This window comes from Pseudorca crassidens, chromosome 4, assembly GCF_039906515.1.
Source record: "Pseudorca crassidens isolate mPseCra1 chromosome 4, mPseCra1.hap1, whole genome shotgun sequence".
Taxonomy (NCBI): Eukaryota; Metazoa; Chordata; class Mammalia; order Artiodactyla; family Delphinidae; genus Pseudorca; species Pseudorca crassidens.
Window position 1 is genome coordinate 60,982,210 of NC_090299.1, and position 17,981 is coordinate 61,000,190.

General features: G+C 37.2%; 1 protein-coding gene across 3 annotated transcripts in view; it reads right to left on the reverse strand.

The window, feature by feature from the left end:
• ARAP2 (ArfGAP with RhoGAP domain, ankyrin repeat and PH domain 2) overlaps positions 1-17,981 on the reverse strand; it is a 199,542-nt gene that overhangs the window by 136,383 nt on the left and 45,178 nt on the right. For all 3 annotated transcript variants that reach the window (XM_067735692.1, XM_067735690.1, XM_067735691.1), the window contains 2 exons: positions 9,937-10,006; positions 3,735-3,855 (listed from right to left, as the gene is read on the reverse strand). In XM_067735692.1, coding sequence (XP_067591793.1) covers positions 3,735-3,855; positions 9,937-10,006 — 191 coding nt within the window. The remainder of the gene's footprint in view (positions 1-3,734; positions 3,856-9,936; positions 10,007-17,981) is intronic.

Consider the following 17,981-nt stretch of genomic DNA (forward strand, 5'->3'; position numbering starts at 1 on the left):
TATCGGAATGTAGTTGTTTGCAGTATTCTCTTATAATCCTTTGTATTTCTGCGGTGTCAGTTGTGATTTCTCCTTTTTCATTTCTAATTTTATTGATTTGTGTCCTCTCCTATTTTTTCTTGATGAGTCTGTGCAAGGGTTTATTAATTTCATTTATCTTCTCAAAGAACCAGCTTTTAGTTTTATTGATCTGTGCTCTTGTTTTCTTCATTTCTATTTCATTTATTTCTGCTCTGATCTTCATGATTTCTTTCCTTCTACTGACTTTGGGTTTTCTTTGTTCTTTTTTCTCTAGCTGTTTTAAGGGTTATATTGTTTATTTGAGATTTTTCTTCTTTCTTCAGGTGAGATTGAATTGCTATAAACTTCCCTCTTAGAACTGCTTTTGCTGCATACCATAGGTTTTGGGTTGTTGTATTTTCATTGTCATTTGTTCCTATGTTCTTTTGTGTTTGTTTTTTTGCGGTATGTGGGCCTCTCACTGTTGTGACCTCTCCCGCTGCGGAGCACAGGCTCTGGATGCACAGGCTCAGCGGCCATGGCTCACAGGCCCAGCCGCTCCGCGGCATGTGGGATCTTCCTGGACCGGGGCACGAACCCATGTCCCCTGCATCGGCAGGCAGACTCTCAACCACTGCGCCACCAGGGAAGCCCCCTATATATTTTTTAACTTCTTCTTTGATTTCTTCAGTGATCTCTTCGTTGTTTAGTAGTGCACTGTTTAGCCTTCACGTATTTATGTTTTTTAGTATTTTTCCTGTAATTGATCTCCAGTCTCATAGCGTGGTCAGAAAAGATGCTTGATACGATTTCAATTTTCTTAAATTTTCCAAGGCTTTATTTGTGACACAAGATGTGATCTATCCTGGAGACTGTTCCATGTGCACTTGAGAAGAAAGTGTATTCTGCTGCTTTTGGGTGGAATGTTCTATAAATATCAATTAAATCTATGTGGTGTATTGTATCATTTAAAGCTTGTGTTTCCTTATTTATTTTCTGTTTGGATGATCTGTCCATTGGTATAAGTGGCATGTTAAAGTCCCTACTATTATTGTGTTACTGTCGATTTCTCCTTTCATGGTTGTTAGCATTTGCCTTATGTATTGAGGTGCTCCTATGTTGGGTGCACAAACATTTATAATTGTTATATCTTCTTCTTGGATTGATCCTTTGATCATTATGTAGTGTCCTTCCTTATCCCTTCTAACAGTCTTTATTTTAAAGTCTATTTTATAGGACACGAGTATTGCTACTCCAGCTTTCTTTTGATTTCCATTTGCATGGAATATCTTTTCCCATCCCTTCACTTTTAGTGTGTATGTGTCCCTAGGTCTGAAGTGGGTCTCCCCGGGATCGAGTGGGCCAGGCGATCGCCCTTGGCTTTTCTCTCGCTCCTCCCGGAGGGCCCCTCCTGCCTGCCTCTCCTGCTCTCATCGGCCTCAGGGGTGCAGATCCTGTCTGGCCTCCACTTCTCCTCCCCTCTCACTCACCCCACATCCTACCAGTTCACTTGGCTGTTCCTCTCATCTCCTTGGGCATCAGGGTCCCCCACTAGCGGCTGGCAGGCGCCCTAGTTGTGGGGAGATGCTAACTCCATGTCTTCCCACACCGCTATCTTGATTCCACCCCCTCCATATACTAAGTTTACATCATAAAGATGAACTATATACCGGGGAGGGACTTACTGGTCCATTGTAAACATGTAACTTTTAAACATGTGTGGGTTGATACATTTTCTTTAAATAAAATGTGTCTGTTTAATTTGTAACCGCCACAAGTAAATATGGCTAAACAGATTTTCACACAAGTCGAAGCTTTATTATGTCTAGCCTAAAATGCAGACTCTGTGGCATATGTGAATTTCCCTATGAGAAGCCAACGGGAAGAGGATAAGCACCTCAAAAAACAGGCAATCAGCTTGGGCAGTGGAGACCAGAGCATAAGGACTGACCATTCTGATAGCCAGTCGAGAGGAGCAATGCCATGTGTTTTAAGAAAATACAGAAAAAGAGAAACTGTGATTTCAAAAAAGAGTCTCATATCGAGTATCACAACTGTGGATAATTTTCTGAATTTCAGGCATTTGAGTCATAATACATATGTCAGTATCAAATACTCTAGGACAGGGGCTGGCAAACTTTTCTATAAAGGGTCAGAGAGCAAATATCCCAGGCTTTCCTGGCCATACAGTCTGCAGCAACTACTCAGCACTGCCACTAAGGCACAGAAGCAGCCATAAGGCAACATAAATGAATGAGAGTGGCTGGGGTCTAATAAGATTGTACTTACGAAAACAAGCAGCGGGCCAGATTCAGGTTACAGGCCAGTTTACCAACCCCAGCTCTAGGCTACAGTTCTTGACATTTGTTTTTAAATAGCAAGTCAAGTGAGAAACACTGCTGACGTTACACCTGGGCAGTATATACATAGGTACGTTTCACACTATGAGACTTACACTTACTGTAGGCAGTGCACTTTGATATTCCTTATTCTGCTGTATTTTATATTTGTTTGGTTTTTGTTTTGTGGGACTTTGGGGGAACCATCAGAAACCACTACGCTGATCTCACAAATTGACAGTGAGTGACTCACAGTTTGAAAAAATTTGCTGCAGTGTGAGCAGCAGTTGGGACTTATCCATTTACTGATTATCCCAAGTAATAATGGAAACTTTTCAGTGACATACAGTATTTATTGAGTGCTTTCCATGTGCCATGCATTGGCATGTGTTCTAGGAATCCAGCAATTAAAAAAAAAATTGCCCCATAATTTCTAATATTGTTGTAGTTTATACAAGGTAAATACTTACATGTGTAAAATAGGATAATAATTGTACTACCTACAAACCTCATGAGACTATTGGGAAAATGAAGCGTTTAGCAAATATCACATATTCAGTAATTTTTCCATACCACTATTATTCAAATAATTAAGTACCAAGAAGTACTTTTTAAAATCAAGTTATCATCTCTACTAAAATAAAAGATGCTTTAAGTGAAAATTCTAATTCTTTAGTTAATGAAGATGGCCTTATTTACATTATTTAAAAGTAGTACTGATATACTGAGAGTCAATCGAAGTTACAACAGAGAATTTTAATTTGCCTGTCTCTCCCTTCCCCATCTCCCCCACCCCAGAAAAAAGAGTCAGAGAAGATTTAAAGGTTTAGACTCCATCCACAAACCATGTGCCATCTTTAGATCAATTTTCACCATCAAGTGACCCACAGCAGATGATACAGGTGAAAAAAACTCAAGAAATATAAAAGATACTCCAAAATCTATCTTAAAATGATTGCCATGCCTGTTTGATCGTAAAAATAGGCCATACATAAACTTCATAAAACCAATGTTTTAATTGTTAGAAAAATTATTTTTCCACATTGAATAACTATTTTGCATTATCAACAACTAAAAGTGAGCTCCATAAGAGCAGAGATTTTTATCTACTTTTCTTCACTGCTATATACCCCAAATTTAGAAGAGGCCTTGGCACTTAGTAGATTCGCACTAAATATTTGTTGCATGAAAGAACAGTGAACAAACAACAATGACTTGTCAATGTGTTTATGTTTTAATATAATGGCATTCAAAAAATTAATATAAAATGTAAATAATTTAAAAGTAACATATTTAAAGATTGTCTGACATTTCTAGCTTAACTGGTTTATTAAGTCTTATGATTGGTCAGAAATTAATGTCTCTCTTTTTATAGGGATAAAGAAAGAATCTTACCTTCTTTTTCTACTCTAAAAACAAAAGTTCTTTGTGTTGTAACAACTTCAAATTTGTTGTCTCCTTGAACTCGTACCGTAGATATAGCAGAAAGGGGAATTATTCCTTTTGAATACTTCTCCTGTATTGGTTAGAGAAAAAGATCCATAAAGAAGAAACATTAAAATAAAATTCCCTTTATCAAAAATAGAATGGCAAGATATTTACAAGTGCTTCTCTTTCATAATTTCAATCTAAAATTTAAAAATCACATATAAATAGCATATATCCTTATATACACTTAAGTCCCCAGAAAGGAAAATATTAAGTGCCCCTTCCAAGTGAGATGTCTTTTCACTTTTCTCTTCATCTGCAATTAAGAGACAATGACTCATATACAAACAACATAGCCGACCAGCAATACATAGTTACAAAAACAGCGGTATGTTCTTTGAAACAATCTGGTCAAAATGATTTTATGGTGTTTGCAGGCATCTGCTGGCCATCACAGGTACTGTAACTACACCAATTCAAAACTACTGCTACATATTGTGAACAAGAATATTATCTAAGAAACCAGACTGTTGGATTGTATCAATTAACCCATATTACTCAATGCTCTGGTAATGAAGATCTTAATCTCCACAGCATCACTTTTTATTCTCCAATGACTGAAGAGTGAAAAAACATGGATTCGGCTCTTTGCAATTGGCCTATACCTATTACAATTTTGCTCAAAAAAGTCATTCTTAAGACTCTTGATAATTTTCTCTGTCTGCATTTTCCTGGACCCTCCTAAAACAATTGGCATAATCATCGCCCCCATAATTTCAACTATTTACTAAGAGTGTAACATTTACTGGGCCCTGTGTTGGAAAGAAAATTCCAACAGTATTCATATATTCAAGTGGCCTCAAAATGAAAAACCAACTAACCAAATGAGAAAAAAGTTTAAAAAGAGTACAAGACATGGGAAGTAAGAGTACGAAGATGAGAATTCTCAATTCTGCTTACAAAAGGTCAGAGGTATTTTCACAGAAATAGTGACATTTGAACCTGACTTTAAGAAACCTTAAGTTAACCAAATAGATAAGTGAGGGGGCAGGGGGTATCCTGGCCAGAAAGACTGAATAACAGAGGTGTAAAGTAGAGAAGTAAGAGGAGCTGCAGTGTCGAGTCAAAAGAGATGAGGCTGAAAACATAAATCAAGGCCACATCACGAAAGGTCTTAGTGTCAAAAGAGTTTAGACACAACTTCATGGGGTTTCTTCTACAATTCCTTTCCATCATCCATGGAACCATCACTTTTGACCCGGGTCCCAAGTATCTGAAACAACTGGTTAGGAGAAGAATGCACTAAACCACTCCATGCATATCACAAGGGTCAAGTTCACATTCCTCCCAGCGGCAAACTCCAGCCATACAATAGCAGATGGGTAAAAGACAGTTACTGCGAGCAACATGGCAGTCCACTGGGAAGTTTCTCCTCTGCCAGTTGAAGAGATACACTATACTCTCATGGTATTCCCTCTTAGTTATTTGACAGTTTCTTCTACTCTAACTCCCATTCCTGCCTTTACGTATCCCTCAAAATCCTATCCATTCTTTAATGCCATCTTCAATAACAACACCATGAAGGCTTTCCTTTATCCTCTCAAGCAGCCAAAATCAAGTAAGATACTTGAACTGTGACTTAGGAAGATGAGGGGGCAACTTCCTGGAAAAAGGGGAGGGAGGTCAAGGAATAAGTACTAACAAAATAACTTTTTCTCCTCCTTATTTTCCATGTTTTTGGTTTTATCTTCTGTCCCTAAGGAAAATAAAATACCTTCTTACTATTTCAACTACCAAATTTATGTGGAGAATTCTAAAATCTGTTCCTTCCTTCCTTCCTTGTCCATTTCCGTCAACTCCACTCCCGTATTTTGAATCATCAATGGGACATATAACTGTCCCATAAGCACCTCAAACTTTTAAACTGAACTACCTCCTGGAAACATACCCTTCCTCTATATCTGTCCAAAAAAATATCATTCTTCTGGTCAGTCTTCAATAGAGTAGCCTTTGACTTGTACTTCTCTTTTGTACTCACATAACCTGGGACTCTTCTGACATCTACATGGTCAACTTGCTCCCTACCAGTTCCTGATTCTTTCTAGTCACATTAGCTTTACTGAAGTTCCATGAATACACTGTGGTTCTGCTCAGTCCAGTGACTCTACATACTCTGTTCTGCAAGGAACCATTTTTCATACCCATTTTCACATACTTACTGCCTCTACCTCTTTCCTATTTCAGCATGAATATATGCTCTGAAGAAAGCCCTCTGACCAGTCTCTTCTCTCAGGCCCCTCATCCTCATCCAGCCAGATAACCCTAATTTAACAGTAACCTGTACTTTCCTCTATAGCAATTACTAATTCTAATTTAAATGATAATTCTTTATATTTACTGTGGGATCATCTGATCAGTACAGTCTTTCCAAACTGACTGTGCATCTTACATCTATTTTCTCCATTACCTTTCACATAATCAGTATTGCTTATTTTCTGAATGAATGAATCCTATGTCCAATCAATCACAATTATACAAACTCCGACAGCTCATTTTTAGTATTTTTCGAAATTCATTTTTTTAAACACCTCCACTGGCCTATACAGCCTACACCCTGATAAATTAATGCCTGATTTACTGCACACTCTCCTGATCTGCCTCCCTACTTTCAGCTTGTTTTCCCTCTCACTTTTCCTGCATATTATTGTTCAAATGTCATAGTTGGAGAGAATAAAGGAAACATTCATGGAGGAGGAGAACAGGATGGGTCTTAAAGTTTGCACAGGATTTTCATGGATGGTAATGGCTAATGAGAGTCAGAGGGAAGAGCAAAACCATGGAGGTGAAAATACAGGAAAAGACACACAAGTTCTCCACAGTTGTACCAAGACACTGTTGATAAAGGTCACTGCAAAGAAACACGTGACATGATTGGCTTAACAAAGAAAACCCAATAAATGCAAGTGGGTTATAATGGCAATATTAGACCAGGAAGTGCTCTAGGAATTGACAGGAGGGAGAGAATGTCTCCCCATTGTCAGGCAACCTGAGAGATTCAAAGGGGCACAGCACCTTTGGGGACAGTGATACAGTCCCTCTGGCTGTAAGTTTGTAGTGGCTGAGTCCAGACGGTGAAAAATCCAGAATATCCAGAAACATTTATTTACACTTTATCCCCCAGGTGATCCACTGTCAAACTGTAGTTTGCCTAAGAATTAGAGGAGCTTACAAAAATACATCTCTAGTGAGATAATTAACTATATGTTGAATAAAACGTTACCATTAACCCATTTTTCAGTAGAGAAAAAAATGAAGCAGCATTGTAGAGAAAGACAAAGGAATTTTAAAAAGGAGATTTTCCTTCTTCTAGATCCCTTCAAAGAAATAAAAAAAAATTCCTTAAAAACATAACAACTCACCAACATGCCTACAATAATGATGTTGTTTAACGTTAGTACTTATGGAAGAGTAATAGAAAAATAAATTCCCCAGAAGTGATAAAAATGTACTTAAGAAGCGAAATACTATGCTACTTTAACCTCAGGAAGTTGTAGTTTCTCTAATGGCTCACCTATAAGCTTTTCTGAGATTCTAAGATAAATCTCAAAATTTTTAACACTGTAGAGTTGATTTTACATTTCCATTCTAACACACAATAAAGACAAAACAGGAAAAGAAAAAAAAACTAAACTAAATGACACTAGGCTCAAAATGACTGCATTTTTCAGCGTGTGAAATTTTCCTTAAGGAAAGCATTCTAAAGCATCCCTTGAGCCCATAATAAACAGATATCTAGGTCAAGTTGGCCATTTATCTACCACTTTCAGGCAATGAAATGACCACAGGGCAATTCTGCCCCCAGCTGAGTGAGAACAGGGGTGAGTGAGATCTCTTGGCAGGTGACCAGATATCAAGGCTGTTGGGATGATGCCATTTTCAGTAATACAATGAAAAGGCCTTGCTGAGACATGATTGAGCAGCACTGAGGAAAGCAGAAGAAAACTAGGGGAACAGGCAACTCTGCAAACTACCTCCTGAAAGCCCAACCACAGGCTTCTCAAGTGCACATTTAAACAATGGAAGACACAACTCCTTGGTGCACAACACCACAAAAACTGCACACCCAGCTGAGATAGAAGCTATGGCCACACTTATGCTCTCTGTTCACTGGCCTTGAAATCCCCTCTTCCCAGTCCACCAATCCATCCCTTTTGCCAGAAGGGTCACAACAGAAACCACGTCTCCTTTTAGGAAACACCCATCCTAGTGTTTTGGGGTTTTTTGGCCAACATGAAACCACTCATCTGAGTACTAAAGGAACGAAATGCCATAGGAAACAACAATTTGAATTTTTTTTTTAAATTTTAATGTCAAGGTAAAGAATTTGTAAGAATTCATCTTAACAAACTTTTTATCTCAATTTAAAACCAAGGCTGCATTGTTTTTATTGCATCAGGGTGGATGGGTGCTCAGCTCCTCACTACAGTTGAGATGAGCTTTTAAAGGACAAAGAGAGTGAGTCTGGTTGGACAGAGACACTAGAAATTCTCTCTCCTGAATGATAATGATATCAACAACCAACAGAGCCTGATGGCACAGAATAGTTTTCTTCCTCATTTCAAGCAAACCAGACAAGGGCACAGGTGCTAAAGAAAACCAGAGGTCAGACTGCATCAGATACAGAGACTACATTTTACCCACCCTTGGTTACAGAAATTGTCTCAAGATTCAAATGAACAAGCAAACTAGAAACAATAGCTAAGGCAGAAAACTAGCTTTTAAAAATGTTCATCCCATATCTTGCAAATGTCAAAGAGGTGTGTCTAAACCTATCTGATGCTTTAGCGGGATCACTGCAAAGAGAAACCAATGAATACTTCTCTAAACTTTCTGTTATTCTTAGTGTTGTAGCATGCAGTGTGTATTACTTTCTGTCTAAAAGCATACGCTCTTCTTTCTTGTAGCATTGAACAATCAATACATGAAAGGGAATCTAAATCTCTATTTGAGCCACCAATAACACCAATATTAGGCAGTGAAAAATCACTAAATAATGAGAAGATAATATTAGATTATAAACTATAAATAAGAGGATGTGGTTAAGTGTTAAATCAATATATTAAAAGAACGTATATAGTTAAGATTGTAAAATTATATGATTTTAGCTAACAAAAAATGCGGTCTATTTATTAGTTGCAACTTTTTAATTAAGGAAATTTTCAAACACATAGAATTTGAAAGATTAGTACAAGGAACACTCATAACCTCAAGTGGACAGTTGTTAACATTGCTATTTTTTGTTTTACCTAGCTATGCATGTGTGCATATATATATATATATATACACACACACATATATATATATATAAATATACATATAAAGAGGGTATATATAGATAGGTAACATTTGAAAGACATTTGCATATATGACACTTCACCCCTAAATATTTAAGCCTACATCTCCTAAGAATAAAGACATTCTCATCCCTAAGGAGAAGGACATGATCAAAATAGTATCATGTTGTTAAGACTCAACTGCCTAAAGAATATATTGTAACCACTTGCACATCAAGATATTCGGTGTGCTCTAACTCCAAACACAACCTTCTCAGCTTCATCTCCCACTAGGCTCCCGAACATACTCTATTTTCCAATCAGAGAATCTGGGCATCTCATTGTTCTCTCTGTTATCAAGTCCTGTTCTTTCTAGTTTCTCTACGTACAAACATTTCTTCTTTCTTCAAAATTCATGGCCATTAGAAATCTCATGCAAGAAGCGTTCCTTGATTCTTCCACACCCCTTCCAGAGGGCAAAATAACCTCTCCTTGCTTTGCCATTTTCTACTTGTGGTGTCATTTTGTAAACATTTTTGAGCACCCTCTAGGATAAAGGCAATTTCTTATGTATCTGCATATCACGTATAGCAAATCCCGTAGTTCGTAGGAGATATTCCATAAATAATTGTTAGATACTTAAGTTTTAAAAAATCCCAATTTTATATGTCTGGGAAAAGTTAAACTATGGAAAGAGTTAAGTGTTTTATCCTATGCAAATTCTTTTCATGTTGATAATCCAACTCCTATTCTTAAAGACCAAATCACGTGCTTAGTTTATTGACGTACACTCAGCATGCGTACGACAATCTTTGAAAACTGTAAAACGTACTTACCTTATCGTTATTGTAATAAGAAATGCTAAGGCCATCAAATTTCACCCATCTCTTCTGAAACATGCGTTTTCTGTAAAACGTATGAAATTGTCATTTTACATTTAAGAACCATGCACTTGGATTTTAAATACAGTTGTAATATAGAACTGTGTTGAGTACATTCCAATTTGATAGTAAGCAGTGAAGAGAACAGTAGGCTATGACAATGTACAGTTTTGGCAATGGTACAAAGGAAAGGAAATATGTACAATGACACTTTCTAATCAATTGCCCTAGGTGCTTTTAAAAAAGGATACTGCTAACAGTGTCATTTTTTTTTTTTTTTTTTTTTTCGGTATGCGGGCCTCTCACTGCTGTGGCCTCTCCCGCTACAGAGCACAGGCTCCGGACGTGCAGGCCCAGCGGCCATGGCTCATGGGCCTAGCCACTCCGCGGCATGTGGGATCCTCCCGGACCGGGGCACGAACCCGCGTCCCCTGCATCAGCAGGCGGACTCTCAACCACTGCGCCACCGGGGAAGCCCTGTCATCATTTTCTAAAATGTAACTTGCAGTGCCATCATCCACATCGGTAAGGTTGAGTAGAAAACAAAGTGTGGTCAGAAACACTATCATGGCACCTATATCCCTTAAAGGAGATAATTCCTCAATGAAGATAACATAAATTTTTATCCTTCATTATGCTTATAACATTTTATCTTTTTCTTAAAATTTTTGCTTTGGGGCATGCATAATATTTTGCTAAAATAACAAAGCTTTGTCAGTTGGATTTACATAGATATATTATTTAATTCTGATCAAATAAGCTGTAAAGGCCCTGACTAAATATGGAGAATCATTTGCAATCATCCAAAATTCATTGAAACATTAACATTTTGAGAAAGAATCATATGAAAGGCAAATACAGTTTAAAATGGTTACTGACACGAGAAACAAAGCAAAATAATGTCATCATATGTTCCCTATTTAGGCATAAAAGGAGAAAAAGATTTTCTGACTATATAAGGGAAAAGTGAAGACCCATTTCTAGTTGGACTTGTTTTTGTTTTTTGTTTCAGTCCCCTTCCCCGAAGTCAGACAATCCTAAAGGTTTTGAATGTCTTATTCTCTATGCGACTCTCAGTGTGAACTGATACAATCTAGATACTTTTAGCCTTTATCACAGATAATATATGAAAATTAACTTCCTGTTTAAAAAACGAGTCATCTCTAAACAAATAGGTAGATAACCACGTCTACCTTTTCCTTTTGCAGTTCTCTAACATGTTTAAGATAAGGAAATGGTATAGCTCTCTGTGGTTTTTAGAAGACTTAAAGGTAGAAAAAGCACCTCAGAAAGAGTGGAGAACTTGTCTTCTGGGCTCTTTCCTGGGCCACACACACCTATTACTCTAGTGAAATACAGCGAGCTGCCCACATTGATCATTAGCCAAATTATTCTGCTTAAGATAAAATTAGAGCAAATCTGATCAAACTGAGAAAAGCTTCAAAATTCACTGGTATGGACAACACTTTCACATATAAGCACTGAATCAATCATGAAGTAATAAGAACATAAGACCTTACAATTATATAACTACAACTAACGACCCAGCCCTCTTTCCATCTTACTCCCTCTTCCTTCTGCTTTTTTTTTGTTTTTTTTGCTGTACGCGGGCCTCTCACTGTTGTGGCCTCTCCCATTGTGGAGCACAGGCTCCGGACGCGCAGGCTCAGCGGCCATGGCACACGAGCCCAGCCGCTCCGCGGCATGTGGGATCTTCCCGGACCGGGGCACGAACCCGTATCCCCTGCATCGGCAGACGGTCTCTCAACCACTGTGCCACCAGGGAAGCCCCCTTCTGCTTCTTTTTAACTTCCCTTGGCCTGTCATGTGTTCTCTTAACCTTGGAACATCCAACAGTGTCGGTTTTCATTTCCTTCACTGACTCAAAGGTTCTTCAAGTTGCCAGCATTGAGTTACAAGGTAAAGAAATACTAAGCAAACACACAGTCATTATACATTGAATAAAATCACTTAGCACTCATTTCATACTGATCTCTGTCACACTTAAAGGCAGGTGAGCAGACATCTTCCCACACAATCTCAACAGTAATTCTATAAATCAAGGTTTTGTTTTAGGCCCACCTTACATGGTGAATAGTAGTAAGCTAGAACTCAGCAGTACATATAATCTTCCATTTTAGAATAAAAATAATCTACGTCTGTGGGAGATAACGGCCTTAGGACCTTCCATTAGCCCTCTAACTCCTTTGCTAACTACTCCTTACCTTTCAGAGTTCCACCTAAACCACCTATACAGACACTCCTTCCCTGATGAGCCGATCCAAAGCAACTCACAAAGCTGTCCTCTCAAAGCACCCTCTCCTTTTCCTCATAGCACTTAACACAATCTCTAATTACATGTTTGTTTAGTTGCTTGATGTCTCCCACACCAAGGATGTTTCACTCTCTACTCTATGATCAGCAACTAACACAGAGACACATATGGCACTAAAAAAGGATCTGTTCAATGAAAGAGTGACACGATTAAGCACATATCCCCTTAGCAAAAGACAGCCAGATGACAGACAGATAAAACCTCAAATGACCACCACTCAAATAACCAGCATATTTTAAAAGAAAGGCTGCCAGAAGGTGAGAAAACTTCTGAAACCTCAGAGTTAGATTAAAAGTTTCAAAATGTGCCAAAGCTGGAAGTGAAAAAAAGTTTAGAACCTACATTTTTTTTTTTTTTTTTTTTTGGCTGTGTTTGGTCTTCATTGTGGGCTTTCTCTAGTTGTGGCGAGCGGGGGCTGCTCCTTGTTGTGGTATGCGGGCTTCTCATTCCAGTGGCTTCTCTTGTTGCAGAGCAAGGGCTCTAGGCGCACGGGCTTCAGTAGTTGGGGCTCGCAGGCTCAGTAGTTGTGGCGCACGGGCTTAGTTGCTCCGCGGCATGCGGAATCTTCCTGGACCAGGGCTGGGAACTCGTGTCCCTTGCATTGGCAGGCGGATTCTAACCACTGTACCACCTGGGAAGTCCCTAGAACCTACTTTAACATGTCTTACTTAAGATGGTTTAGTTGCGGCCACTTGGACTCAAAGTTTTCTTAGAATTCCATCACCATCTGGATAGACAGTTTGAGGTCTGAGGCATCATCCAGGAACTTAACATTCATGTCCACAGGAAAATGAGGAGAGCAGGGAGGGCAGACAGCTCAGAGATCAGTCAGAGATGCTACCAGGTGACAAGCTACATTTCTCTTCTCAGGCACTGACTACAAACCACACACTGGATGCTTGGCTTTCTAAAGAAAGCCAACCAAAATGTCAGCCTCTGAGAGACTCAACGCCTAAGATATTCCCCCAACTATTTTTTAATTTTCTCGGCTACCGGGTGACTATTAGATGTGTTCAGCCATTTTAACCGAATATTTTGAAAGGTTAAATCTGTTTAATAATCTATGGAAGGACAGGTAAATAAGACAAATCCCAGCCCACGTTGAAATGGAATGAGAGTGTGGACGCTGAAAAATCAAATGTTCTGTAGTTGGAGAGAGCCATTTTGCTATCCTGCTGTTAAAACATTACTTCTGCTACCATTCATTCATCCAGTCAGCCATCAAATCTGTGGGTAACTATTCTGTGGACACTGTCCTCCAGCCATACTGCCTCCTCTGTCTAGATGCTTTCTTGCCTCGTGGCCTTCCCATATGCCATTTTCCTCATTGGAATGCTCCCTGCCTGTTCCTGACCTGGCTTGGATCCTTGAGATCCTTGAGATCTCAGCTCAAAAGTCATTCCCCCAAGTGGCCACCATTGAGTCACACACAGATCCTTCAGATTCCTTTGGTCTCTTGCTCCATTTCTTTACTTAATGACACTTAGCAGAATTTGCAATTATGTATTTGATTTGTGTCCTCCACCTCCCATACTAGATACTGAGATCCTTAAGTGCAGAAACCATTTGTTTTTTTAATCAATGTAAAACCAGCAACTACCACAGTTTCTAGCATATAAAATATGCTGAATATCTAGTGAATAAACTAACAAATACGTATATTTCTCATTGCAAGATGCTTCCTCAAATTTTCATGTTACGTATAGAGAAAACAAATACTACTAACAAAACCACTTCACCCTTAATTTCATTTTTTGCTTTTTTCAAGTACAAAGATCAGAATTTTTATATGACAAAAGCTTTGTAATTCATCATTACTTTCCATGTAATTTTAAAATACATTTTATAGTTAAATATTTTAAAATGTATTCTTTAACATGTGCATTTTGTACCTTCCTATTTAAAAATTCTAATTAGTAAATTAAATGTTTCTAAAACTAAATTTATATAAACATGTTTAATCTATTTTTCTCATTAAATATGTCAACATTCAATTATTTTCTGCATGTGAACTTCAATACTGAATTCTAATAACTGGCTAATTAAAGATAAGAACTTATACTTAGATCCTTTCTCACAATTCCTCTTTCTAGCGAATGGAAACTTGAATTTAAATTGTTAAACTCAATAAATTAATCAAAATTTCAACTATTGATACATAAAAGGGAAAGCTTAAGAAGCACTATTTCTAAATTTCAGTAAAATTTTGAATTAAAAAAATTGGTGAACAGTAAATTTTTAAGAATTATCTTTCCTTACCAGAGTTAAATATTTTTCTCATGTATTTATAAAAATCTACTTAATACCAGGCAACTAAATCCAGTGTAATTATGTAAAATTAATCTATTACACACAATTAGAGGTTTCTAAAGTACTTTAAACGCTTTCTCTGACATAAGTTATGTCTTTCCCTTAAATTTCGATTAAAAATTTATTTAGTAAATGTTAAAAAAAGACAAAGTATAAAATACAGTGTCACTCTAGTCTGTGTTCCTACTATCACATGACACAAATTAGAACTAATGGATTATTATACAAAGAAGAGATTTTAAAGCCTGTCAATACAGAATTTATTAATCTTGATAATAAAAACAACACTTATATAGTGCTTTGTTCCAGGCACTGTTGCAAGCCATATACAAACATTAATTCATTCAGTCCTCCAAACAATCATATGAGGCAAGTAATATTATTATTCCCATTTCACAGATGAAGCCACAGAGGAGCTGGCAGGTTAAATAATTTGCCCAAGTCACACAACTGATAAAGATCATTTCTGTAAGTCAAATCCAGGCAGTCTGGTCCCAAAGTCTATGCTCTTAAAAACTACACAAAACAGACTCTGGGATATTTTATGGCAAAGCACCCTCAATATCCCTTTAGGTAGCAATAACATTTGACCTCTACCCATTTAATATGTGAGTTCAATTCTGCAAAGTGCTTCAGAATTCCTTCGGGAAAAAAAGGTAAAGTAGACGTGAAAAATATTAGCCTAGGTTTTATCCTATTTTGTTTTTAGGGTTCTAAAGGAAAATATTTCTTTGAGAAGTCTTTTTAGAATAATTCATAAGGCATGTGTGGTGTTATTGAATGGATTTCTATAAGCACTTCCCTTGAGTTCTAGTAGGGCAGGTTGTGTGAAGCTTCCACTGCTATCATAAATACAGCCTTGCCACCTGGTGTCAGTTTTTGTTGTCTCAAAAACTGTGTGTCTTAAAAATTCTTTTTTAACAACAGTGTATATACAAACAATTACATCTCTATTTATGAAGTATATACATGAAGGCACTCCTGTTTAATTTCAATCCTAAGTGCCAGAAGGTTGTTTTTTTTTAAAGATTACATCTTTTAGCTTTAAAAAAAACTAAAAAATTGGATAAGCATGCTAACCAATGATATTAATTTAAAGTGGCAGAGGCTACCAAACTGTCATCTTTAAATATCACATAACCGAAATGAACCTCAAAGTAACTAAGTCAAATTTATGGCTTTTATTAATCATGGTATTTTAATCATCAAAAAATACTTCTCAATTATTCTAAACAATATCTAAGAAAAAAGATATCATAGACATGCTGTTCCAGATTCACCTGCCTTGTTTACATAATCCTGAAGAATTATATGCATGTTTTATCTTATTTTCTACTCTAACCCTAACTAGACTCAATATTTTTTAGCACTACTATAATTTCCAAAAGTATAGATTTTTGTTTATCTAATTACTCATTTTCTATTTAGTTATTTTATCTCATTACTCTTAAGTATGAGGCTTTTAAATGCTGCAGTATTATATGACCCAGCAATCCCACTACTGGGCATATACCTACAGAAAACCATAATTCAAAAAGACACATGCCCCCCAATGTTCATTGCAGCACTATTTACAATAGCCAGGACATGGAAGCAACCTAAATGTCCATCAACAGACAGATGGATAAAGAAGATGTGGTAAATATATACAATGGAGTATTACTCAGCCATAAAAAAGAACAAAATTGGGTCATTTGTAGAGACGTGCATGGACCTAGAGACTGTCATACAGAGTGAAGTAAGTCAGAAAGAGAAAAACGCATATTATATGTATAAAATAGATAAATAATAAGAACCTACTGTATAAAAAATAAATTAAATTAATTAAATTAAAAAAATAGTAAATGCTGCAGTATTAGTTATGAAGTATTTTATAGACACACATCCAAGGAATTATAATATTTCTAGAAAATATCAGCCCTTTTTTCTAGACTGTATTTCCTTACTTTTAAGTAAAACAAAATGATTGTTTCCAAGATTATATGAACCAAAATGAGTTGGGGCCAAAAAACAAAAACAAAACAAAAATTTTCTGAAATCCCAGCTTCCATTTCTGCTTTAAATGAGAAAAAAACAAATTTTAAGATAAAATCTCAAGGGCTAAAAGGAGTTTTAGAATAAAGCACAAATTTTAATGTGTGACTTCCAACTTTTACAATATTCACAAAGAGCTTTGTGCTTACATGACATGGTATATGAAAAACCACGTTAAAAGATTCAGACCTCTTTATTTTATGGAGTCATATTCTGTTAAAAAAGCAAAAAATCCAACATGAAACCAGCTTCTAGTTAAGACGACCAATGAAAAGTTTGCATTTATCTCTACTCCTCCTAAAACCTCAAAGGATTAAAAAACAAATAAAAATAAATAACTACAAGCCAACACTGACCGGAAAAGTAAATGATAGCAGCAGTATCAAGAAATCAGGAAAGCCTAAGAAGGGATAGGAACTAACTCAGGAGGTTTCAGAGAACTGATTGCTAAGCCTGCAAGAGATCAAACTGAGAGGAAAACCAATTTACTCACAAAATTTCAGAAGGTCTCAGGAGATACAGGCACAAGTAACTCTGGAAGTGACTATGAAGGAGAGGGGGTATTGAGAATAGAAGAGTTGTTGAAAGGCAATTAAAGAGATAAACTTGCACCCCTCACCACTCCATCCCAGAATCCCTCCCTTACTTCTCAGCTGGAAAACTGCCCCTCCTCTTCCTCAACAGGATAATAGGGTTTTATTCACTGGAGAAGATCAAACAGGGGTCTCTGGACTGGGAGACTCAGACAAGGCTAAAGGTAGGGGACAGCATTAAAAACAGTAGAATCATGTCTATATCATAAATATTTATCCTAAACATCCACATTCCCCTACTGAGCTCCCAAAAAGCTGTTAACCACTCTTACCACCCTCAATAAGGAGATTCATTTAAAAGATACTGGCATGAGGAGTCTCCAAGGAAACACATTAGGAAAGTTTAGCAAGATCATCTTACAAGAAATAGAAAGACCCATCAGGGCCTGATCCAATCAGCTTTATAGGATCTCATTTTAAATGAACAGCCCAAACAGAGAATCATTCATGAAAGGAAGAGGCAATAGATACGGCAAACTTCACTGTTGTCTTCTTCTAAGAAACAGCCACAACAGCCCCAGCATTCAGCAACTACCACCCTGATCAGCAAGGAGCCATCAACACTGAGGCAAGACTCTCCACTAGCAAAAAGGTTATGACTTGCCAAAGGCTCAGATGATGGTTAGCATTTTTTGGCAATAATTTTTTTTTTACTTAAAAAAATTAAAAGCCCAAGATTAACAAAACATTTGAGGAAAACAATCTCTAAGGTAAAAGATGGGGAAGAA